This window comes from Neodiprion virginianus, chromosome 2 (genome assembly GCF_021901495.1).
Source record: "Neodiprion virginianus isolate iyNeoVirg1 chromosome 2, iyNeoVirg1.1, whole genome shotgun sequence".
NCBI classification, from domain to species: Eukaryota; Metazoa; Arthropoda; class Insecta; order Hymenoptera; family Diprionidae; genus Neodiprion; species Neodiprion virginianus.
This window is the reverse complement of record NC_060878.1, coordinates 1,725,370-1,752,880: the sequence shown is the minus strand read 5'-3', so window position 1 is coordinate 1,752,880 and position 27,511 is coordinate 1,725,370. Positions and strand designations below refer to the sequence as shown.

The window sequence follows — 27,511 nt, the reverse complement described above, 5'->3', positions numbered from 1 at the left end:
CATTTCCTCCAGGCTACCCCGATTCGGTTGACAATTATCAATCCGTATGCCTACTGTGTACACATAACTCGTCTGTAAATCTGGTACATATATCGATGATATCGACAGCTCGTTATCATCCCGTAAGGTGAGAAGAAGGGAGGAGGAGAGGAGAAGGTCGAGGATGAGGACGAGGGGCACCGCGGCGAGACGTAATGATAGATAACTAGTGCCTCGATGCCTGAATACAGTCGTTAAGAATTGGAATGAGGTGGCGGTGGTGGTGGTGGTGGTGTTGTTCCGGGCAACAGTAAGCTGCAAGTAACGCGATCGACCGGCGAAACGTCCGCGGTTAAAATCCGTCTGGTTACCGTCACCCGGCTTCTTCTGGCCTTCATCATTGTCGATCGTTCCATCGGCCGATTCGGTTCTCTCCGTTGGTTCGATCCGATCGTTGGATTAACGCGCCGGTTTTAAAACGACGAACCCGAACATCGACGGTACAAGTAGTCGGTCAGTCAGTGAGTTGGAATCGGGAATCGGTTACTCGACTAGTGCAAGGGCAGACTGCAGGATATCAAGAACTAAGGAAAAAAAAAACCGCGATTCCAATCGTTCCAAGGGGGCGGGGGTGGGAGGGGGGGTGGGGGAGGACGGTGTGCAGTACTAGGTGTGCATATACTTGATACAACAAACCACAAGGTGAAACCCAACGGTCACTTGATTCCTGAAACCTAATCGTGAACCGGCCTACGGTCACCAAGAACCAACAGTATATTTGGGATACAGAAAAGAGAACTGTCCCAGTACTGCAGTATGTGAAATATGCGTAAAAGTGGATTATGACGACGGTCGTGATGAGTCGAGTCACACATGCAAGAGCAGCGTGTAAGGTGTGTGTGGTACCTTCACCGTGTACAAGCGTAAAGAAAATTACAAAGATTATAGTCAAGGCGAAGCAACAATGAGCACCGTGACTGGAAACAAAAACAGTTCAACAAGGTGTAGATATTGAGTAAACGGTTGTTGCTGCACGCATGGACAATAATAACGTTTCGGTGAAACTATGCTGTTGTTTATGACTCAAAGGTTCGAATACTGCAACATTGGTTGTACCTACCAACAACTATAGCCGGAGTGCTTGGCGTGCATTCGTAACGTGTGTCTCCGTTTCATTCTTTGCCTGTGCTTACCTGTCAACGTTCACATAATTCACATTTCGTATCGTTTCTTACAACGCACCGACTTAGTAAAGTTGGAAAAAACTTGTGAACTGTCCAAGCACCCGTGAACGTAACGACAAGTCAGGGCATACCTTAGTTATATTCAACGATATTTCGTGTTTTCTGAGAAACGGTTAAAACGGACGATGAGTTTCACACTGCCAGGAGCGATTTGCATAGCGTAATAAATACCTATATACACACAACGGTGTACGCGTCGACTAGAATCGTGCAGACACCAAAGGAGGTTCGAGAGGGATCGTAAGGAACGATTACAAAGCTGTTTCGTTAGTCGAGTATGGGAGCTTAGTCAGTGATAATTACCATTTGGGCAAACATTTCGTCCGATATCCTACCACCTACCAATCAACCTACCGTGTAGGAAGGTTAAATTTCTAGTCACACACAAACACACAGGCGCAAAGTCGTCGCCACGTTGGCACGGTCAATTATTATTATTCGAATTCTTAACCGAGCTTTGCCAGTCTTTATCACGGACGACCGGTATTTATTGTTTTTTATTTTTCTCACGGAAGTTAAAGCGTTCTTCCTCACCGCCAATCCCTGCAGGTTCGTATACGATATCTTCAATAATTATACACTGTGCGGCTTTGGTATATTTCCGGCTTATTTCTTGTGCGATATACATATATGTACAGAGTAATTAGGAACGTTAAGTCCAACGCGATTGTATATCCACGATGTATAAATTATCCAACCTGAGCGTTATGTGCTCGAAGGCACGGTACAATGTCGAGGGTCTTGCATACTTTATCTCTAAGCTCCCAGCTTCCGGTCTTACGGATTACGTATTGTATCGTTCTACATCGTTTCTGCAATAGCTGATTAATCGCCACCTAGTGTCTCAGATATATTTCAATCTGAATAACTAATTACTAATCTGGGTTTCGAGCTACACTGTAAATATATAAAAGTAACTGCGTTTATGCTTACACATGCAAAAATTTGGTGATCTGTAACTATTGATCGGTGAATCGAAGATATGCGAGATATTTCTCAACGATCCATTTCGTCGTAATCGATATACGTGAAAAAAATGAAAAATTCGTTATACATATATCGTAATAAGAAAGAAGAAAGAAATTTTTTTTTTTTTTTTTTTTTGTTTGCTATCTTACAGCCAAATTCAACAACACAGAATTTCAACGCTTGTAAATTTACTCCTGTGTTTCAAGTATAAATCGTCGCTGTCTGTGGGTTAGGTATATCACATTATTGCAGTATATACACACATCGCGTGTACGAGAAGGAAATCATTACGGAGGATTAAAATTTTATCGATAAAAAAGTTATTAAAACAGAAGACAAAAATAGAAGAAAGAAACTTTTTTTTTTTTTTTTTTACTTTTGTTTTCAAATGATACCGTCCGAGATTAGAAACCAATGGCGTGTATATCGAGAGCGAAGTTGAAGTACGCTGTGTGTAGAAATACATGTAATCGACTAGCAGGAGCTATACATACGATGTATATAAGTATATAATAAAGTATAGGTTATACCGATTACCGGTCCGAACGATTGTGTCAGCAGAAATTTCGAATATCCGCGTTATGCGCGAGGTTCAACGATTATAAAAGCGAAATATCGGAACGTAAGATCAAAGCTAAACACTTAAAGCAATTCATTCGGTCATTCATTCATATACACACTCCGCCCACTATTTTCTATTTAAAACGATAAATTTCCGGCGTCTCATTCAAGTCTCGATCGCAGACTTTTAAACAGCCGCCTTCGCTCCTGCCTGACATAGCACAATTACGTTAAATATATCCCGCATATATATGTATACATACACCTGTACGTTCTAGTTTATAATAATAATTCACTTCGTCCGGCTTACACACACATATATATATATATATATGTATATATCGGTAAGATGCGCTATATAAGCATATACTTACGCCTCCTTTCACGGATGATTGATATACGGGATACCGAACGCCTAAAGCTAACGATAAATGATCGTTTGATTTGTAACGGAAACGGAATCGATGCTCGCCGATCCTTTTACGAAAGGGGAACTTCCGCAGGTGATAATCGATGAACGGAAAAAGGAAATGAATTTAATAGGAGGAAAAAAAAAATTAACGATAACAATAGTAATAATAATAACAACAACGATGATGATGATGATAATGATGATAATAATAATAATAACGGAGAACGAAAAAGAAAAGGGATTTCATTCGTGCAGCTGCAGTTTCACGGCTACGTTTTTATTACACCTGTACCGATTTTATCATCATCATCATCATCATCATTATTGCACAAATACAAGTGATATATTCGTATTCAAAATGTGTCCCGCACCGCTTCACGAATATTTTAACCTGACAGAGGCCTAACGAATGTTGCGTTCATGACTCGTAGATACCGGTCATAGTCCTCCTTCTTACCAAATGAAATACACACGTATATATGTATGGTCAGGGTCAAATTTCGACGAGAGGGAAAAAGAGAGGAGGAGAGAAAAAAAAACAAAATAATAAAAATAAATAACAAGCGACAAAAAAAAGAGGCAGAAAATGAATAAAAATGATGCGGTCCTTGAAACACTCGATGCGATTGAAATTTGACTTGAACGCCAATTCCGTCAACTCTCTAATTTTACATTTTTCAGTATACGTACAGATATCAAATGCATAATACGTACATAAGAACGATGCGAGTCTGAATCACACGGACGAATGACGCGTGAGTCATTTCTGTGCAAGGGGAACGATTGTCACGCCTTTGTAATATGAATAGGTAGTTGGGTACATAAGTATACGTAATAGGGACGCCGAGCGCATTACAGTTTTGTAATTAATTACCGGAATCAAAGGAATTGACATTGAGCTCATCCTTGTCGTTCAAAAAAAATTGTTGCGATATAAACGCCAACGGTGAGTTTCTAAGTAAAAGAGAGAAAAAAGAAAAAAAATAAAATAAATAAAAAATCCGTGCACCTCACTTGACAAGTAAGAAAATTAATTAACAATCGTATAGCCGCGAGGTTCACCGTCCAAAATCAGTATGACAGTGAATTCAAGTATATATTTAATGATTACATTTCTTTGTTCAACGGTAAACGAGGCAACCGAGCGATAAAAACCTGTCTATATCAATCTATCTATCCGTTATAATCTGCTTATCTGTTTTCACACATCTATCTAGATCCATCTCATTAACTTTTTTAATTACCTATATACCGATCGGTGTGCACAATATCACCTGAACAATATAATCACCCGCAACACGAGTAGACCAACCAAATCGCACGGACCGACGAATACCGCGTTCAATCCCAATAATCGTAATCGTCGTCACCCGCATTATAATAAACCACATCCGACGTACGAGGTACTCGATTCAAACACGGTCTGTGTAATCTATGACCCTGTATAACGTGCAACGATTATACCCAATAAAAAAAAAATAAGTAAAATAAAGAAAAAGTTGCATATATGCCTATAAGGTGTATAATTTATTCCGTTCTCGAAGGTTGAACAGATTTCAAATCAAATGCCTACGCGTCGATTCTATAATACATGCACGGAAACATTAACGATGATTGCAGAAGTGATTCGTTTACATTTTTAAAAGTGACATAACTCGTCCATTTTCGTTCCATTGGTCGATAGAAGTAAAAAAAAAAAAAAGAAACATACGGAACTAAATACAAGACGATTGTATAGCATCGAGTGCAAAAAATGCAGATTCGCTAAAATATGTGTAATATCGTAGGTATTACCTATAACAGATTTGCAATAACACGCCCCGCGCATATGTCTAAAAATCCACAATCGTTTGTCGAGGGCGTCTGGCAATTGAATTTCGTCGTATTAGACGGTATTTAGGCCGCGGCAAATTACGCGAACGAAGAGGGACGACGAGGAAAAAAAAAAAAAAAAAATTATAAAACTTTTTGCTGGCTTCTTCGGAGGATAATAATAATTAATCACGTTTAGGTATGCCTACTGCATGACGGTTTCCATATAAACTTAAAAAAAAAAATACGCCCGCGATACGGTACGAGAGAAAGAAAAACAACGCGGTAATAATAGTACGTTGTGTAAGAAAGAGGCAAGCTCGGTCGTTTCGGGCCGAGCTTAAGTTTGCAATATGAGTCGTAGGTGAGACGAAGACGAATATATTGAAAATACGCGAGGCGGAAAGAACGTTGCCTCATTGTTGCGCGCGATTCGTTACGTAACAAGATTATGTCGGGCGTTTTTTCGAGAAGCACGAAATTGAGGTTAGGGTCGCGTAACGTCAGATTTGTCTGCAACAGCGCATGCGCGGAGTGCAGAAAGTACCACTTTCGACACTCCTAGGACTTGAGAGTGGCATTTTCAGTATTCCGCGCATGCGCATTCGCAGACTAACTCTACCGTCATAGAAGCGGGAACTTTTTGTACGGAAAACAGGCATGAAAAAACGGGCAAAACATGCTCACGTTGCATAAAAGTATTTTTGTTCATCTGTTATTACACCAGCAGTACACCTATCGTTAGTATACGGTCTACGGAACTCTGGATAGTTGGAGTGGAGTGGAAAGTTCTCCAATATATTTCTCGCAGACGATTTGGAGTGTTGAAACACGCAGTGGTTGCGGTGTAGTAAGAAAATTACCCTCCCCGCTCGCGTGTCCTTAATTATAGATCAGAAATTTTTTAAATGTGTTACAAGAGTTTGTTCGAAAAAGTTAGCAGAAATAAAAAAAAAAAAAGAAAAGGTGAACAAAAAACGAAACGACGGATATGACTCAATTCCATTATATAATCCAATGATTTGCGATATGAGTGTCGTGTGTGTGTATACATATGTGTGTGTGTGTGCGTATGTAGTTATAAGTCATTCCATGAGATTACACATATCCCACTGTTTTGTTGTATCCAACTCTAATTTCACTCGCTGCACATATGCTTACTTTTCAATATCAAACATACAAAATTTTACGTAAAGCAAGGATGGAAAATGAAATTGGTTTATCAGTTATTAAATCATCGTCACGTATATTATATATTTAAGAACTTCGGTATAATGGTGACTCGACGTTTGTAAGGCGTAATAATGAAATGTGAAAAGATAAATTGAAACGATGTCCAGAATCAAAAATAACTTTACCTTCCCGGTTAATTTCGGCAAAAACAGCAGCATCCACGTACACACGTATAGTATGTACATGCACACCGTAATTAAGTATACCTATATAAACAAGTGGCTAATCTCGCGTAAAACCTGTTTTCCTTGAACAGAGCTAAGGTGTGATACGCATAAATCGAGACACATTACCGTGTGTATATAAAAACGCGTTTCGCGTGCATTTATTCAGGTATTCGCATTCTTGACGAAAAAAATTCTCGTTCCGTTCGTTTTTTATGTCCTCAATATTTTTCTTCAATTCTCAATTAACCTCCTTACCATCGAAATAGTCATAACGACGTGCTGAGCAAAAATCACAAATTTTCAATCCCATTGGAACAGACGATACGATAATAAAAATTCTGAGTCAACGACGAGAGGAAAATAATTCTGTCAAACACAATCGATAGACAAAAACAAATCTTCTCAAGCGCGTTTGGGACAATCGTATAGCGAGGAAAAAACACAAACGAAACAATATTTTTTCTCAGGTATATATATGTATACATATCGAATATTTCAGAAACAGTCAAATGCGAGTGTTAATATCATTCTCACGTGGGTACGTTTGGTACGGTAATTATCTTTGGCTGGTAGCGTCACTTTGTATTGGTACCTCAGCATGCACAAACATGCTGCACACAGAAAGAATATAACTACACAACGCAAAGCTCCCAGACTATTCTCTTCTCTCCCTTCCTCTCTCTCTCTCTCTCTCTCTTTCTCTCTTTCTCTCTCTTTCCAACTGCACTTGCCATTCAAAACGCGTCAACGAAGTGATTATATGCCATAATGATATAGCGAAGGAGGATATTTACACAGACAGAAATCGAAGCCCACGTGCAAATCGGCGCAAATGCGTCACCACGCTGGTGATCAGAACGTCTTTATTGTTTCCGCTCGCCATCGGTTATTATAATCGACAACAATTACGTTAAAAATTCGTTGAACGGTAGTATACCATGCGTATGTGTATAGCGCCAGGAAAAACTTATGGTACTTATTGCTGTACAGTCCTTAAATTTATTTAAAATTTTTCTTCGTAACCAAAGAACGATGTGCTAATATGGTTCTCCACGGTACGGAGTGAAAGTGAGCTCTTGAGCTATGATCAAACTCTAAATCACACAAATTTTAATATTCATGCAAACCTGATGGTGTTATAACCTTGTTCTCAGATCACGGAATCCATTTTGATCTCCGATATAGAAGAGGAGTCTGCGTCATGGGTTCGATGGCGATTTTCTCCGTCCGTCTTGTACATCGCCCGGTATCGATAGGGGCAAAAAATACCTGAGATATATTCCATAGAATTATAGTTTGAAATTAAGTGGAAAGAACAGTCCAATTGTCGAAACAGTGGTTGGTAGACAGTGGAATATAGTGAATCCGCGCATCATGGACCAGAGTAGCATGGAGCTGGTCGCCAGGACCTCGTTAACATCCCTCAAAGTCGACGCGGCTCGCATCGTCTCGGCGAACAACCTCGATGACTGGACATGGACAAGCCTGAGGGTAAGTGATGCGGCACCTCGAATTTCCTGTGGACTCGTCATACTCGTAATTATATATGTGCACACACATCGTATCATTGTCACACTTCATACGGTGAGAATAGACCTCTTAGATCCGATTGATCCTCGGCCAAGATGTGCAAATGTCAACTGCCTTGGATTTGGTGGTGAATTTTAGTTTCGTGATTGAGAGCATGGGTAACAAACAGCGCGCGACCAGCAAGGAGAATTTGACGAACCACATTAAAGCCCAATAAGATTGCATCAATGGTGAATCAATCCGACAAGCTTGCAACATCGATATCACAATGGTAGAAAAACGACTGGTTATGTTTTCTTTCTTTCTTTCTTTCTTTCTTCCTTCCATCGAGTTACCTTAGATCGTAACAACCGATGTCCATTAATCGCTCGATGGAGTACATCAGGATGCGGAACCATCCAAGGCAGGTACCTGCAGGACTTCGCAGGACACTCGGGACCCTCAGGAAAGCGTGGAAAGAAGTTCTCGGCGAAAAATCCGGGTCTGATCGATCATTCGGAAAGAAAGAAAAACACGCGAGTCGCATTTTCTACCGTCGATGATCAGGGTCGCAAGCTAATCAATAGTAAATCAATTCTGTGAACTTTCCTCACGTTGGCGTTGGATTTGGTGGTTGCTTCTCCAACCTCCGCACACCTTGCAAGTCCTGCACTATGTCGCGACTCTCCATGGATGACATCAAAAGCTGTAATCATCGCTCGGCGCCGTTCAGCAATTCGGTTGATCGGATGTCTGTGTCACGGCTTGGTCAAATAATTGACGCAGCAAATTTGCCAGAATCGATATTTCTTATCTTATACCATTGATGTCTTTCTTATCAGGCTTGTCGCATCGCCATAATCATTTTTACACTTCTCTGCTCCCCCCCCCCCCTCAATTTACTACGAAGAGCTGTTAAACTGAGGAAAACATATTTTCTTTCATTCAACTAATTTCTAATGCTTAATTTCATTCTAAAATTAAACAAGACCACTGTCATCAACCGCTCTCAAATTAACACAAAAAGCTGCAAAATATGCAAAACAATTCGAACTATACTTTATACCCTGTTGACCGCGGGCTAGATCTTTTTCCCACAACAATGACACCAACTTAACGATATAACGATCGTTATTGAACAGTGTGGCCGATATTTCCTAAATCCAATGCAACCAACAGATCGAACCTAACGGACGAACGATTCTGTCACGTGTCGACGGTTAAAAGTAATGTACTATAGATATATAATAATCGCGTCTATAAGCAGGGTCATTGAATCGCGCGTCTGCAAGTCACCTTCATTATCGAATCACTATATGTATGTAATAAAAAGTCATCATATTCATGAGATCTGCAGGCGTTACGTGAGCGGTTAAAAGGACAATATACTGGACCTATACATACGTATACATTAGAGTGCTTAACAAAAAAAAAATACTTTTATACATGGATAGGTTATACGTATATAATACCTGAAAGCACCTGCCCGCCCATAACCGAAGTAAATAAAGTGTGGATCAATATACCGGTCGGAGGAAACGCGCACACGTTCTTGACATCCTAGCCACCACCACCACCACCAGCCACCACCACCATCACGACCAGAATCACAACCACCAGCAGCACCTTTACTGCCGTGGTCTCTGACCTACCCCAAGGTTTACCGTACGTTGAAATCTCGTTAGTAGCAACGATATTGGCATCCAGTTGTTTCTCTACCCATCCATCCACCCACCCACCCCATTGGTACACCAAGCTCGGTTCCAGAAGCAATTTGGAAGCTCCCGGCGCGTGCGTGTCGCTCATGGTTAGCTAAACCAGAGATCCAAGACAGACAGGCAGCTGGTTTAAGCCGCCACTGTTGCTCTCCTGGTCATCCGCGGTGTTATCCCCGGATTCTCTCAGTCAGTGACAAGAATCCTCTTCTCCGGCAGACGGTCGGCGCGTGTGCAGGTCCGTCTATAAGCCGTGGTTGATTGTGCCGCGCGCGCGGTTACGCTGACCTATAGACCTTTATAGACCGCGAACCACGCTCTTTTTCACATCCGATTTCCTCATTTTTCTTTTCTACCTTTCCTTCTCCCGGACAGCAGCCGTTTCCCCGGGCAAAGCCTCCCATCCCAGAGACCGCGGCATCTGCAAGCATTAAACCCGTCATCGTCTCTCGGACTAGCTGCGAATACAGGCACCCACTGAATGGATATATTAAAGCTTCCCGAAGCATGAGAACACCATTACATCACGACCACGTTGCTGCACGAGATTGCGATTACCGAATAGTCATTATACCGCGGATCAACGAGCACATTGGATATAGTAGAAACGATTATGCTTCTACTTTGACTTTTTCTCCTTCTTCTTCTTCTTCTTCTTCTTTATTGTTGGTGCGGTGTAGTGTGCGTTGATACCAAGTGAACGATCGGAAATCGCATCGTCTTGTACCCGTGTACCAATAAATCGTTTCGAAGTCCATCGTAATAACAGGTGCCAAGTAGTTCATCGGTTGTTTTTGTTGTCGTTGTTTGTGAACGTGACAATTAGAGAGAGGATGTGATGCGTGTGCCGTTACTGCTGGGAAACACGTTGTTGTGTGTTGATGGATAACCACGATACGGCTGGAATTAGAGAGACAGTTGTGCTTCGGGCTTCGACTGATTTAACGTATTCCTCCAACCTACCGAGAAACCAAATCGGGACTAACATCACAAGGTATAAATCGAATTGTTCTAAATATAGAATATCGAGGTTTTGACAAGGCCAAGAGTTCAAGGCTCAATCCCTGCACCGGGCTGCCTGCCTCATGCCTCCAATCAATATTATAGGTACTCTATAAGCGATATCGGGACGTCTGACATTTCGGGACCCAGACTGCGGACTTTTTTCTACCTTTTGTTTTTCGCACTATAAACGAACACCGATTAACTTTTCTATTTATATGATCAGTGCAAGGGATGAATACGTTACACAGTCTATAAAGTTATACGATTCGTACGTATAGGAACTTCTTCATTGAAATGAAACTCTCTCTAACGTCATTCGTCAAGATCCGTTCAAGCTTCTCATCTAAGCTCTAAGGTACGAAATAATACAACTTATTCTAGTCGCGCCGTAAATAATTCGTACATCGTTAACGGGGGATCCGGAATATCGCAAAATTTCGAAAACGAGATAAACCCCTCAAATTTAGGGTTCCTACGCTTTTTGGAATCTGAAATTCCCCGACTATTTTCCAGGTATTCCAGACTAAAGATAGGATTTTTTCCAGTAACTTTTCAAGAAATATTCCGCTGAATATTGAATATCTTTTTTACACATCAACCAACACTAATACCTTTAATTAATATTACCCAGTAACTAATCTTACCGTTTGACTATCAATTTACAAACAGCCTGCGATTTTCTATAAGAAAAAAAAAACGAAAAAAGGTTTTAGTATTAAACAATATGTAAATGGAATTAACAAAAATTTCAAGTGTAATTTATTTTCTTCCCAAGATCGATAGTACTTTCTATAAGGAGCTTGTTTTTTCGACAGACTAAAAATTCATTCTTATTTAATCGCGATAAAAGATCTTTTCCTACCGATCCTATAATGAGATAATACAAAGAAAAACAATCGGCTATAACTGGCATTGTTTCAGAGCCGGCAACAGCCAGCGATAAGACGGTGATTACAGAATATCGGTGGTAGTATAAGGATATATTTTACAGGATGTTGATCATCTCTGAGCGGTACGATTTTCATTTAGCAAAAACGAACGAGACAACGAACGAATTAATTAATTAATTAATTAATTAACCGGAGATAATGTCGAGGAGGAAAAAGTCTGTTGATTAAAATAGGCTTATTATTATTATTATTGTTAATATTATTATTATTAACTTATCGACTTGCATTCATTTGAAACGGTTTTTAAATTTTTTGTCGATTAATAACGATGGCTGTAACGTTTGGTATACTTTAAAAGATACGACCTATTAAATTTGAGAAAAATAATATACTTGCGACGCGCACATTATACACGGCATTTTGTCTAGCTCACGGGTATACAAATAAAAGAATTTAACAACGTTAATAACAACAAACTATAATTAACACTAAACCAGAGCTAATTGACAAGCTGCTAGCCGTCTAGTTGTGAATGGATGTATTATTATAGTCGGTCGATTGATATCTGAATGCGTTTCACATTGCAGAACAATTTCTTCGTCGCTGTTTAATCGGGTTTGCCACAATTTTTTTTTTTTCGAAAAACAAATATTTCCCCCATGACAATTTCCCAGTTCCGGTAAGTTACTAAAACCTACATCGTTCAGACTATTAGCCTTGTATTCGGTTCGAATTCAATCCGGATTGAAGATCTGTGTCTTGAAAGTTACACAGTCAATTTTCAGCTAATAGTATTGAAAATTAATCGAGTTATAATATTTTTACTACCTAGAATGAGATTCATTTTTCGGATATTTTGTTTTTTTATGAATTATTTTTTGTTTTTTTTTTCTCTTCTTCGTATTCAAAACTACATTTCTCTGAAGACAACTAAATTTGCCTTGAAATTTATTAGTCAAAGAGTTATCCGAGAATTTTTACCAACTTCTCCAAATCGACGTCGTTCCGTTTCTACGCGAGAATTTGATTTATAAAAATGAAGGAACGGTTATATTGACGTTAATCGTTACATCAATTTTGGTTACATCGTAAGTCTAGAAAAAAATACGAATGAGGGAAGATATTCAGACTATATAAATCAATAAAATCTGGGCTCACGAGCGTAAAAATTTTATTCGCTTCTCAGACGATTATAATTCAATGTGGCTTCGAGTTGATAACTATAGGCTCATTGTATAGGTACGCACGTATATACAAAGTAAGGTCGTAAAATCTTTTGAAAATACCATATATATATATATATTGTAAATACGTATGCGTTATATCATTCGAAAAGCGCGTCTCACAAAAATATATTCGTTGTATACGATCGTACGGTTTTTTTCACGTTGTTTATTTTTTCACCTTTATTTAGAATCCCCGCGACTCGATATTTATAGGTGTACATATATAGGGCATTCCGTATGAAATTAGCAGCCCATTGTACCTCACCCTCTTCGATTCTGATCATTTTTTAAGTATTATGTTCTTACCAACCGATAATGATCTTGGGAATTTCTTTAGATTTTTACCAACCGCTGGTAAAATTTAGACAAAATCGCAAAACTAGTTCCGATAACTGCAATTTTGAAAATCTTTAAAAATTCACACTGTTTCGACGATTCAAAACGTGTTATTTGTGACATCAATGTTTACTATTTTTTTTTTTTTCGAGAGTTTTCAGCTCTTCCATGTCGGAATTCTTGCATTGCTTTTTAATTTTTAACATGCCTCGATCTAAACAGGTTGTGGAATCACATTGTTTTCGTGATTCAGTGATCGATTTACATCGGGGAATAAAGAGGAGAAAAAAAAAAGGAAAGAGTAAATATTGAGATCCCATTATCGCGTGATGCTTGAAAATCACATTTCAAATCATAGAACATATATGAATTATTTCAGATTTTCAAAAATGGCATTTTTGGAATGGATATTTCGATTTTATTCAAATTTCACCTGTGGCTAAACAAGTTTGGAAAAAATTCCGAGACCTTTTCGGGTCGGTATGAACATCGTACTAAAAAATTATTGAATTCGAACAGATATATGTATTACAAAAAATAATGTAACTAATCGGATTATTTTAATTTCTTTTACTATTGTTGTTATTTCGTTTTTAACACGACTCGAAACTAATTTTTTTCTCCACGATAATTTCCTACTCATCGTCCGTATGATAGAATGTTTATAACCGTTGTTTTCAACAACTGCGTGTTAGATCGTGTTACGGATACAATTTAGAAGATACGTATATATCAGATGTACGCACGAGATTAAAGTGTAAATAATAAGGTGAATAATAAACGATCCGGGCAATGAATTTTAACGCGATAATTAGCGGATCGATTAAAAACAACTTTCCAACTAAATTAAACACCCACGATACAACGACGAGATGCGTGCGGTAACATTACGAGAATGATGATGCTTAATCAGATCTAATTAAATTATAAACGTTACACCGAGCACAGTATCAAGCCGGTTTACAACAGTTTTGAATTTACACAAGTGTTTGCCGGTCGCGATTTCAAGTGCATGGCAAATTAACAATTTATACCCGTCGATCAGGGGCAACAGCTCGTACTATTTACCTCTGTATAATAACGATTTACCGCATTACGAATTCAATCAAACAATCAACACCTAATTATGTGACATTATTATATATGTGACAATGTGACATATATAATGATCTATAATATCATAGCGTGTAATTTAAATGGATGTAATAACTGAAACGATTTATCTGCATGTCTTCAGAAACAATTCAAGTACAAGAATTTGGAAAAACTCTATCTAACCTACCAAAGAAGACTACAACATGGATACCTGTCCCTCTTCATTATACTTCACGGAATCCTGATCATAGTACACTCGGCCGTACTGGTCACAATGGTAAGCCAAGATAACGAGGAATGCCAAAAACAAGAATTTTTAGTCTGGGTTCTAGATGTCGAATTTCCTTTTTTTTTTTTACACGTAATTAATATACGAGAGAAAGTGTTTCATTGGATAATTAGTTTGTTTTTGTAGAAACCGTAACGATACTTCAGATTTTAAGAAAAATTCACCCATTTCCTCGAACATTTGTCGTAAATAAAAACCAGGCAAACTTGAGTTTTGTGTTTAAATCACTTTCATCCGAAAATAACAATTAGTAACAAACTTAGAATTGTAAAAAGAAAAAAGAAAAGTCAGCATGAACTTTCTCGTGTCAAACTCCAAACGCAAATTACCTCCCCAAATTAGCCATAAACCAAGAAACTCTTCAAGACTTATCTATGAACATAAAAACAAGCAAACTTTAGAAGTAATAAACAATGATTCCGGTTATTGAATCCGATGCATAGAATCGAAATTCATCTATCTCAACAGAGACTTGATTTTTATTCATTTATTGATTTTCCCCTCACGTTGTAGATATACCTGTGTTGTTACACTCACCTAAATGTAGTAAAATATGGTAAAATAATAAAGTAAGAAGAAACGAACAGGCCAATCGATGAATAAGTAAAGAACCCTGTTATCGGGGTGCGCATCTGTTCCAGGGTACCTTGGAAGGTGCGCTACCCGATGTAATCACTTACAGTGTGATCGGGGTGCTTCTCTGCCCGTTGATCACGCTATCCTGCAGGACAAAATTCGTAGCAAAGGATCCCTGCGTGCCTGTTCTACTGTCATGCCTGACGGTTGCTTTACTGGTGATAGGCGACGTGGCTATGCCTCTTTACCGCGCCGCGAGCCAAGGCAACAACACTCCGGCGGTAAGGTATGGCCTCTTCTCATACAGATGATTAAACGATCGTTTCGTTACGGCCTTGTTCTTGTCGTTGTTTCGTTGATTGATGGGAAAAAAAATGTATTGGATGCGAATTCTCACGCCACGGTGATAATCATCTGACGACAGAATTCGCATTAACCCCAAGATTCAACTTTTATGAAAAAATAATATTTCATATTTCGCGTTTCACAAAATTTCACAAATTCAATATGGCGGACGGTAATTACAAATTATCGAAACCGGTCGAAAAAGTTTACGTAGATGTTTATTCGGAATCATTGATTAAGAATCTGAAATCAGATTTTGAAAATTCAACATGGCGGACGAATATTTCATACTTCATCGAATACGGTAGAAAAAACTCTATGCAGAGGTTTTCGGGGTCGTTGATTGGATTCGCCGTAATGAATTTTCAAAATCTCATTTCAGATTCGTAATCGGCGACCCCAGAAACCCCCGGGGGAATTTTTTTTTCCGGATTCGATGGAATTTGAAATTTTCGTCCGCCATTTTCAATTTTTTAAATCCGATTTCAGACTCGTAATCAGTAACCCGAAAAACTTACAATTTTTGTAAAACGTGTATATATATGTGTGCGCGTGTGTGTGTAGAGGGGTAACTTTCTCGGAAATGAATCGTTCCTTCGATTTTCACAATTTCTTTCAATCAATTTCTTTCTAACGGTAATAATTTACTTCATAACGCAATAATTGCCAAAGGTGATCTTGAAGAATTTCCGTCATTCGTACGGCTGGAACCAACAAACTGAAGAAAAAAAAAAAAAAATGGTCTGCCCATACTTTGTCTTGAGCAAACTTATCGTTAACGATATTTATATTAAACGTCATACGTAAAAATAGCTTGAACATCTCGTCTATAAATATCCCTAACGTCAAACTTTGAAAAGTAGGTATTCTAAACAAGAAATAGGGTAACGGAGGAAGAAACAACGCGGGAAAATTCTCTCTTGCGATATTTCGCAACCTGCTCGCGGCGTGGAATGATGAATAAGAAAAAAAAAAAACAAAATTCATAGGGTTTCGTGAAAATCAATCAAAATTCAAAATACCCTTCTACCGCCGTCCAACGATATAAAAATATAACGACAAAGTATCGTAATCGCAGGCCGGCATACGCGACCCACACGCTTTTGGCCTGCTACGTATTTCTACCCTTGACGGAAAACCTGCACGCTTTTCTTCTCGGCATGACGGCCACCCTCTGTCACCTGGTCAGCCTGGCACTGGTCACGTACAAAGACGAGAGGTATCTACTTGGCAAGGTAATTGTAAACGCATACAGTCACGAATAGCGATAATTAATTCCTCGGAATTTAACCAGAAAGATCATCATCATCGTCATTATACATAGTTTTCAATTCGCTTCCATAGTTGGTACCGGACGCGATTTACTTCATATGCGTAAACGGGCTGGGACTTTATTTCCGTTTCATGAACGAGGTCATAATCAGAAGGTCGTTCCTTGATAGGCGGAAATGCGTCGAATCAACGTTGAAGCTAAACTACGAGAAGGAACAAGAGGTTCGTTATTTCGCTACCTAAAATTTATTATATCATCAGCCAAAAGTGAGTCTCGGTTAGAATATATTGAACACTTCGCGATCGAACAATAATCTGAAAAGAATCAATCGTAACAAAGTTGATCAGATCATTCGTTTTCGAATAATAATAATGCCAAACAGGTAATTAAAAAAAAAAAAAGGAAAATTTTGGAAAACGAAATTATTCAAAATCGGCAAAAATTCCAAAAAATTCATAGATATTCAGAAAAATGAATGACTTTATTCTATATGAACTTGAAAAAATTTCACTAGAGATTCGTTGCACAAATTTCAATAACTTTTCGGCATTATTATTATTATTCAAAAACGAATGATCTCGTCAACTTGGTTACGATTGATTTTTTTTCTCAGATTATTATCCCATCGCGGAGCGTTCGATATTCTCACCGATAGTCACTTTTGGTTGGGAATACAAGTCCAATAAAACATTGACGAATTACGAGAAGGAACGTAATTTTTCAAAGAGACGAATATTGTTGTAACAGAGATTGGAATTACATTCGTATGATAACAGCATCGACAATTTTCACTCAATTAAGCGTAGTTTAAAAAAAAATAATTTGATCATCGATATTTACAGGAACAGCTAACGCGGAGTATATTGCCGCAGCATATTGCGGCACAGATAAAAAAGGACTTCAGAAACATATTCAAGTTCATGGAGGAGCACAACACGATAAAACAGAAGACACCCTACAAGTATAAATTATTAAACAAGCTGTATCGTTGGATATTTCGATGCGAATGTCCGGCGGCTGTCTAATTTCACTAAACTATAATAGTTCTGTACAGACTATAAATAATAAAAGTGTAAACACGTTTTCAGCGATCTCTACGTGGAAACGCACAAGAACGTGAGCATTTTGTACGCAGACGTTGTAAATTTTTCCGGTCTGACGGTAACCCTGCCAGTTCAAAAGCTCGTCGAGACTCTGAACGATCTTTTCGGCAGCTTTGACGAGGCGTCGGAAAAACACAACGTTCTGCGTATCAAGTTCCTTGGAGATTGTTACTACTGCGTTAGCGGCGTGCCAAACCCGAACGCCCATCACGCGAAAAGCTGCGTCGACCTCGGTAAGGAGAGAAGAAGAGCGACGACGCCAAAAAAAGAAAAAAAAAAAAATTTGTTTCATTTTTCAACTCTCTTCTTTCATTATTTGTCACGGCTAAAAAAAAATGTTCAAACGAGCCGTCCCGGTCTGTTCCGCATCCCATACGAGCACAAAATCCGTAACGTGAATGGATGTTTGTATTTTCCTCAGGTCTGGACATGATCCAGATAATCCGAAAGGTGCGAGAACTGCGAGGTCTCGACGTAGACATGAGAATCGGAGTTCACTCGGGTACGATAATATCCGGTATCATCGGGGCGAACAAATGGCAATACGACGTCTGGTCCCGCGACGTCGTAATAGCGAATAAAATGGAGCAAACTGGTAGAGCGGGAAAGGTTCACGTTACCCAACAGACCCTGAACCTGCTGGACGTAAGCCAGTACAATTGCACGCCGGTAGAATCCGTCAACAACGAGACCCTCAACAAGTACAAGATAAAAACGTACCTCCTTACGCCGTCGCCATCGCCTCTTCTAATTTCCCATGATCGCGATTTGTTTGAGGTGCGTTAACGGTCCGATTTATAAATCCTGAATCCTGAATAAATAGTGAATCTCGAGGAAGAAATCTTCCGATTCAACAACGAATAGGCGCGATAACGATCGTTGACAAGCGAACCTTGTTGCAGAACAGCGAGAACCTCTTGACACCGGATGGGACAGAGTCCAGAGTCTACCTTAAGGCCCGGAGATCAAGTGCAAGACCCAGCATTTCATTTTCAGCGAAAAACAAGACCCGGAGTCAGCCAGTCGCTAATGGACACGCCGATGTCACCGTCGGCACGTTTCGGAGGCGAACCGCCTTCATGGGAACCAATTTACGACAGTATCAGCAAATGCTCAAGACAGCCGACGCTCACATGGAAACTGCGATACAACAGATGCCGCTGAGCAAATTCGAGTGAGTTTTCATACGTACATGTATATTGGGATAGTCCTTGTTTAGGGTGATGACAAATCCCCCCAACAACTTCAAATAATTCAAAAACAACGGGGGAGAAAAAATTCTTCGACACCCTGAATAAGGACGAACCTGATATAAATCTATAAAACGGTATATTTATACCCTGGCAATTTTATGATTAATTAAAAAAATCACCTCTGATTTCACGAAGACTGTTTTCCAGGCAATGGTTCAAAGCCGAGCACCTGAACCCGTTTTTCCTAACGTTCCACGACTTGACCTGGGAGTTGCCGTTCATGCGAGAATCCGACCCGCTGTTCAAATTCTACGTGAGCTGTGCCGGATTGGTTTTGGTCTGCATGGGTTTCATGACTTTGGTACCGAGTCTAACGCAGTCGGCGTAAGTCGAATTTACATTAATCCAACCAACGTGCAGTGTTGTAAAAACACATGTTCCCCGTTGCATACGCGATAGTTTACATCATACTTTGTTGCAACGATCGTTTACGTAACCAGAGTCACGTTACGTGCAAACGCGATGTAATCTCAGTGAATAACGTTGATAGTTTGGATGTCATGCCCAACGAAAACTATTAAAAAAAAACAAAAATAAATAAAAACAAATACGATACGTGTAATAAAAAATATCTCCCTCTATTGTACGGAATCCAATCTGTCCGTCAATCGATATCGAACCGCTAGTCTTGTTGTCCGTGGTCGAAATCTGGTCTTCGGATCTAATCTCACTTAATACAAGAAAAACACGGTTTATCGCTTGTTCGCGAGTTTATCTTGCGAATATATATACTTCTTACACAGCCCCGCGTAACATGTATCCGATGGGCATAAAGAGAACACGTGGCTTGCGTCTCGATTCAATTTGTTAATTCGTTGTTAACAAGACAGTGGTTTCAAATATTACTCGCAAGAAATTAATCGAGTTGTAAAATGCATGATTAACCTTTAGCTGGCACCTTGGGATCGATCGAAGTAAAATGTATCATTGTTGGATACATGATTGCAACTCTAATTGTATTGGAGAAAAAAGTAACAAGTGAATTTCGCCTTTTCGAAACACGCGTAGTTCAGAAATATTTTGTAACTTTCAGATGGCACGTAAGCACGGGAATCGCTTACGGAATAGCTATGGCATTCCTAGTCTTGTTATTGCCTTTCACGTGGCTCCATTACGCTTGGACAAGGTGGAAGGACCCTCACGAAGAACAGGAGGGTCACGTTCCCCAGCCTGAGAATAAACTGCTACTATTTATGTATCAGACAAGCGTCAAGGTATGAGAAAGCTTTGTACATGTGCAGGCACGAATCGTGTGTAACGTGCCTGTGTGATATAAATACCAGGGTTACTAATGTTTAACTTTTCACAACATTTTCCTACCTCCTCCAAGTTTTGCGACAATTTTTTATATCCAATATTTGTCACGAATCTTTCTATTCGGCACGTTAAATAAGAAAAAGATGTTGAAAAATGAACCACCCTAATAAACACATGTAAAACAACCGCGATGAAAAACAACACGTACTTCGTAACGTAATCAGCGTGAAATACTCGTACGTATGATTTTCAGTAGAAGATGAAAATGTTCTGACTCTGAAAATTTGAACGAGACTCATCAAACTAATCAAAAGATCGACCGATCAAAATTTTCGAACTTTGTTAAAACTTACAGTTTCACCTATAATTAAATTTCCTTGAATGAATAAATGCATGAATCACATATCGAAATGTTTGAATACAACTCGAAGTTTCTCTGCTAACCGCAGGTTGTCTGGAGCACTCTCTTACGAACCTGTCTCTACCTGGTGATCACAATTCTATTGGCAGCCTGTGCCATGGTGGACATGGTGGTACGTGATGAGTATAATTTGTAACCAAAAAAAAAAAAAAACAAAGTTTCGTATCAAATATGAAAGAATCGCATCCTCACAATCTGTATTTTTCTCTCTCTCTCTCTCTCTCTCTCAATAAAGGTGGAATGCGAAAACGTGGATTACCTCGCCCTGAACAACATCACCTCGAGCATAACAGCGATCGGAGCATCTGACGTAGAGTGCAACACACCGCAATGGGTAAGAAAATGTGCAAAAATTTAACACAATTGCATAATTATTAATTTATTCACAGCTTCAGGTCTTAAGCTGTAAGATTCACAAAACTATACGGATGTTTTTGGAAATTTTAGCAAATGACTCAGACGTGTTCGCTGGCAATATTGATGAGCTTTCTCTTCCTACGAATACACTTTTGCCTCAAGCTCATAATCGGATGCTCGATAATGGGCTTCTACACTTGGAACATCTGGGTATTCAGATCGGCCCTGTTTCAGGTGACAACTCGAGTTAAATCAAACAATCGTAAAACATCGTTATTGACGAAATAATCGCGACCCTGTTTATTCCTCCACAGTCGGGCGAATCGTGGAACCCGCAATTGGAACCCAGAGTGGCTCACATTCTGAGTGTCGTTTTCCTCACATTTTCATTGCACATAATCGACCGTCAGGTGAGCGATTGAAAATTAAATTTATACTTATTACGTGTAAATTTATATAAAAATTTTCCTTAATCGAATGATGTAACGTTTCAGGCGGAGTACCTGAACAGACTCGACTACCAGTGGAAACGGCAGCTGACAAAAGAACAGGACGAGGCATTCCACACGCGAAATGCTAACAAAATGTTGCTGAGAAACATCCTTCCGGAGCACGTCGGTTCGTTTAAAGAATGTTTAATTAACGACGATGAAGTTTTTAGTAACGTTACCGCAGCGATGAGTGTTGAGGAAGCACGAATGTCTAAAATTTAGTGAACCACGACGAATAAAATATATACTAATATTTTTAAAATCCAACTGTTGCAAAGTCTTTACATAAAATTGTAAAATGATGATTTTTTCATTGACGTTTCGTTACGTTGACGTTACTAACTTCAGCCTCATTTTAATTCGACTTCAGTGCGAGACAAATTTTTTTTAAACTTAAAACTTTCTTTCAGCCGAGTTTTACTTGAACACTAATAGAAACGAGGAACAACTCTATCACAAACCGTACGACACGGTAGCAGTGATGTTTGCATCGCTGACCGAATTGTCGATGGACGAAACGGACCTGACAGAAAAAAATATTCTCATTATTCTGAACCAGATAATTTGCGAATTCGACAAATTACTGTTCCAGCAGAGTTTTCTGAGAGTAGAGAAAATCAAAGTGGCTGGTGAGTTGATCGCGTTAAGAGGGGGGCAGTTTTTTTTTTGTTCTTTTCTAAAAAAACTTGAAACACTTGGAGCAATTTGAGCTTCAGGGCTTTATTATTTATAGTTTCAAGAACATTTTGGATTTGACATCACTGGCCAAGTTGCGACGGATAGAATAAATTTTTTCACCGACAATCACTCCTCTTTTACCCTTTCTCGTTCAGGAACGACGTACATGGCGGCCTGCGGTCTGGACGCAGGTCACAGGGATTCCCTAAGGAGTTCAGGATCGGGAAGCCTGGACGAGGACGGCGAATCGGACGGGGAAAGAAAGCCGGGAGAGTATCGGCTCTACCACGAGCAAGAACACGTCGTAACAGTCATGACTAGATTCGCGGCCCAAATGATGCACGTCCTCGACGGTATCAACAGGGAGAAAATATCGAACATCGAACCGTACAAGTAAGATTTTCACGTGAAACGTGTTTCAAATTTAACTTAACTTCGATCGAACGATCTTCGAAATGTTCAACGCGGCGTTACTGCGCCGAATAATTTGAAGAAAAAAACAAAAAACAAAAGGTTGCAGTTATCATGTTTCATATTTTAGACTGAGGATCGGCATTTCGCACGGAGAAGTGACAGCCGGTGTGGTTGGAGCGCAAAAACCGCTTTACGACATCTGGGGAGATGCTGTGAACATGGCCTCGAGAATGGACACTACCGGAGTCCCGGGAAAAATTCAGGTATAGACTAGAAAGTTGCAGTTTCAACTCTTTGAGTCACACATTATTGCGCCGAGTCAACTTTTATAATATGATAACGTTGGATGGTTTTTTGCGTAGTTTATTACGAATCTGAAATCGGATTTCAAAAATTCAAAATTACGGATCCAATGTGCCCGACTAAAATTTCAAATTTTTGGAGTCTCTGATTGGATTCGCCGTACTCAATTTTCAAAATCCGATTTCAGATTCGTAATCGGCGACCGCAAAAACCGTTGGACAGAGTTTTTTGTCAGGATTAGATCGAATTTAAAATTTTTGTCATCCACATTGGATCCGCCATTTTGAATTTTTAAAATACTATTTCGGATTCGTAATCAGCGATCCGAAAAACTTATAATTTATGTAAAACATGTATATGTGTAGGGGAGTAACTTAATCGGAAATGAATTATTTCTTCGATTTTCAAAGTTCTCTAACTATACAAAAATCGGATATAAAATAGGCGGTAAGAATACTTATTACCACTATGACTCAAAGTGTTGAAAAGTAAAATATCATGAAATCATGCGACTCGAATCCGGATGAAACTTGCAACCTCGATGAACTGTAATTCCATTTCGAAACTTGACAAAACAAAAAGTTTCAGTTGAGAGCTAATTTTTGAATTTCATTTTATTTCTAACCTCACCTATGTCTGCAGGTAACGAAGGAAACTGCAGCCTTGTTGGAGCAACAGGGTGTCAAGTGCGAATTGCGGGGAGACACGTACGTGAAACCAAAGGGTTTGGTAACGACTTATTTCGTCGCGGTGAACGAGCGTCGGCAAATTCAAAGATTGGAATCGATACAGGAGACAAGATTGTGAAGCAAACGAGGCGCGCTGATTAAATCGCGATGAACACTGAAAAGTTGTTGTAGAAAAATTACCATTTCAATAATGCCATCCTTAAACAAGATCTGCGATAATTTGATTGAAACATTGCACGTACACAAAAACTACCAAAAAAAAAAAAAACAAAAACGCAATATTCAACATCTCCAAAAAATTTTAAGAAATTTCTCAATTAAATTCATCGTCACACGTGCGAATCAAGCTTGCTTTTTCGCAAAAGCCAGTCTCACATTTTTCGTATCCGAGACTCACAGTGTAGATGCATTTTAGCATCAGATATATACAACATGCCTAACGTATATATGTATATGTGACATGAGTGTCTGCGTGTGTGTATAATATTCGATTCGATTTTCAGGTCAGATATAAATCGTCAGACCTTGTATGAATTATATTACACGGACATTGTTACGTACATTATATATACATGTATGTATCTATAATTGTCAGCAACGTAAAAATATTTCCTCTGTCTCGAAAAGAGAGAAAATAATACATGTACAATATTGTATGGTTATATATACCAAATAATATGCAATAGAAAATAGTATGCGTGTGTGTGAATAACAAATTTTCAAAATGACCAAAGACGACATAATGGAAATTATGTATAAATCATATATATTATTATACATGATTTCCATGTTGAATTAAATCCGCGAAAAGATTATACGTTGTAGGGTATAATTATATAATATTAACGAACAGATTTAAAACGTTGCAGTTCTGCTGTCGGTTGAATTATTCACGATTTAAAAACAAACAACACGTAGGTACCTAACATCTGATCGATTGTATTTTTTTAAATTTTACCAAAGCTCGCGACACGTAATGATCAATAATAATCTTTTCTTCTCACGTCCATCATATCACGTGTTATTCGATAGTAGGAAACTAAAGTTAAAATAAAAGAAAAACATAATAAACTAGCAAGGACGCATAATCAGTTTCGAAAAATACTACGACTATTAATAATATCGTTGTTACTATCATTGGTAATCGTATAGCATATATACATATACATATATATAACTATTAGCGTATATCAATGTGAAAAATATTCGTGTAGTTTGAAATACATGCGCAGGCATCTCTAAATTCTACTCGACCTAATAAAAACGAACAAAACTTTCACCCCGAATAAGAAAGTTTGCGGAATAAAGTCTACAGGGCTTGATGCAAATTTTTCACACATGCGTATAACGGGCACAAATCAAAGAAAATTATACCGATTTTGCACCAAAGCGTGTGAAATTTGACACGAGAAGTAGTATCCGTAATTTTTAACAGCGTATATCATATATATATATATTTTTTATTATCACTTTGACGATATATTTCAACAATGTGTATATCTATATCACGACCACATTAAATGTATATTATATATGACGTGTAGAAATGCAGATCAATGTGCAAAAAATCAAAAGACACATATACATAAATAATATATTATAGACAGACCAAATCATTACACCTCTATAAGGGTATAACAAATTAACTCAAGCCTATATAATTTATACAATATAAACTCTGTATATACTTATACGTACATGTATTTATGAAACACATAAGTGTATATGTAGTATGGTGTAAATCGTCGTAGCGTTATAAGTTCATCGTTTTACATGTGTTCGACGTATATAAGTATCCTAATTATAGAACAATTAACAAAGTAACGCAGCTGATTGTGATAATTTTCACGCGTTGGAAGAACAGTAACCGAAAAAATCGTCCGTATGAATTTAGAAATGAAAAATCGCGTTTACCGATGGTTTATGGATTTAGCTGTTGTGATTATACGTCCGTATATCTATACGTGTGTGTGTATTGGAATTTGATATGACAAATAATTTAACTATATCAGGCCTGGCTTGAACTCGCACGAACCCCTGTAATCATTTATTTGTCGATAGGGAAAGAGATAGAAAATAAATTTCAAGTCAGTAGAAAATAGAAAAATTAATCCAAGGCGTAAGTCGCGAAACTATATTTTCAATATCTGTGTATATAGATGTAAAATCTAGGTAAGGCATGTGCCGTGTATACATAATACGCCTAAATGGATACGTGCATTAGACTTAAATATACACTTTTCATGTAATTAATTGTGTATAATTGTAAATAGTACTAATAACATGTATTGTAATGATGATTCTGTACGTCAATTTGATGCATGAATTGGGTTGTATGTGTGCGTATGGGTGTGTGAGAGAGTGCCGCGACGATGCATGTTCATCCCTTTTCAATAAAATATTTATGACGAGAGTCTAATTGTTGTGTTGTTATTTCTTGGATGATACTTAGATCGTTAGTATTTGAAATGGATTTCAAAATCAGACGACTCGTTATTAAATAATAAATAATTAAATATTCTGCAAAAATAATTACAGACGGATTTTTATTAGGCCATTAACGAACCCGAAATTCATCTGTATAATACAGCATTAGTTACCGACTCTCAATCTACGGCAATGCCGACTTGATCTCGGAAGCGCAGGGTGGTAAGTCCACGCTCAAGTAGCGCGGCTTAACTTCAAAAAGAACATGATGGATATTTTTAACCTAAAAACTTTGACGCGAAATACAAGAATAAGCTTCGTAAACCCTGGGAAAACAAGCCCAACGGGTATTTTTCAGTCTTCTGTATCCACCAATTCGTTAAATTAGAATGCAATATAAATCAAAACGATAATTGTACCTCAAATAATCTTCCACTATAGCTTAAAAGGTATATTCCTAATCGTAGGAAACGAGTAATGAAGAGAGTTCATAAACTTTATATAGGCATACAAGATTTTGACCTTGGAAATTAGCTAATTTCAATATGTAAACAACGCAGTGTTGATGACACAAAAACACGATCGTGAAGTAAGTCAGGAACAATGCAGTACAATGAAAAATAGTGGCGACGTATGAGCCTAGCTGACAAAAAGTAATACGGCCTGGTAGGAATTTTATTCATTAGAAACGATTTTTCAGGAATAGATCAACAGTAATTATGGAAGCATCGCCTAACAAATTTTGAAGTAAGCAGTTACAAAAGCAAGAGATGTATTATGCAGGTACGTTACCAGATGAAGTCAGACTGTTCCGTAGAAAGCCGATATTTTCTTATGAAACATTCCCCGGTACTCCGCGATTTGATCAATTTCCGAGAGAAATTTTCACCAGGGCAACAACTAAATTAATTGGCGTGAAACGTATTCAAAACTTACCCAGGTCAAACATTCAGCAAGATGTGGGCCCACTTTTCACTTTGACAGTCGCAGCTACGCCGAATTTTCACCAAAGCAGCTTCTCTTGCTGCATCTGTCGTCAAATCGGGACACATCGATCAGCGTCGAAGTCACGAGGCGGCTCAGTGTTTTCACTGCTTCACTGTAAAATTATCACCAACTTCTAAAACTTTTGTTTCACGCACGAGGAAATGCTTTAAGAACCCGAATTATTACCGTCACTACTCGATTTTGTTATTTCTAAAGCGTTGTAACGTTGATCATTGGAACTCGACATCAACAAACAAGATGCTCAATCCGCTTACCGAATCTTGTCCGAACTTGTCGGCGTTCCGCGATCTTTTGCTTAACATCTGACGATCGGACCGCGAGCCACAAAATGGCTGCCGCGACCATAGAGGTATGAGATTAGAGTGGGGGAATTATAGGCTCTCGTGAAAGAGAAAACAGCTGAAAGGTGGCTACTTTTCTCTCTCTACTAACACATGCCTACTGCGATTACAAACATCTGAGCGGGTGAGCGAC

At 38.6% G+C, this 27,511-nt stretch overlaps 2 protein-coding genes across 11 annotated transcripts in view; one reads left to right on the top strand and one right to left on the bottom strand.

The window, feature by feature from the left end:
• Positions 1-27,269, bottom strand: part of LOC124298662 (uncharacterized) — a 148,972-nt gene extending 121,703 nt beyond the window's left edge. The window contains exon 1 of the transcript XR_006906855.1: positions 26,966-27,269. The gene's annotated coding sequence lies outside the window, so the exon portion shown is untranslated. The remainder of the gene's footprint in view (positions 1-26,965) is intronic.
• Positions 632-26,021, top strand: LOC124298657 (adenylate cyclase type 2). Of its 10 annotated transcripts, none has more exons than XM_046750955.1 (21): positions 632-872; positions 7,532-7,868; positions 14,296-14,430; positions 15,084-15,304; positions 16,442-16,598; positions 16,708-16,857; positions 17,479-17,597; positions 17,725-17,972; positions 18,161-18,516; positions 18,642-18,913; positions 19,128-19,316; positions 20,026-20,206; positions 20,699-20,782; positions 20,906-21,004; positions 21,118-21,261; positions 21,342-21,437; positions 21,522-21,645; positions 21,929-22,147; positions 22,352-22,589; positions 22,738-22,873; positions 23,556-26,021. In XM_046750955.1, the coding sequence occupies exons 2-21, from the start codon at positions 7,752-7,754 to the stop codon at positions 23,718-23,720; spliced, it is 3,450 nt and encodes a 1,149-aa protein (XP_046606911.1). In that variant the 5' UTR covers positions 632-872; positions 7,532-7,751; the 3' UTR covers positions 23,721-26,021. The 10 variants fall into 10 exon arrangements, with proteins under 10 accessions (XP_046606911.1, XP_046606910.1, XP_046606914.1 ...); XM_046750954.1 differs by having other exon boundaries at positions 632-1,068; XM_046750958.1 differs by having other exon boundaries at positions 632-1,772; positions 19,140-19,316.
• Positions 27,270-27,511: the final 242 nt, after the last annotated feature.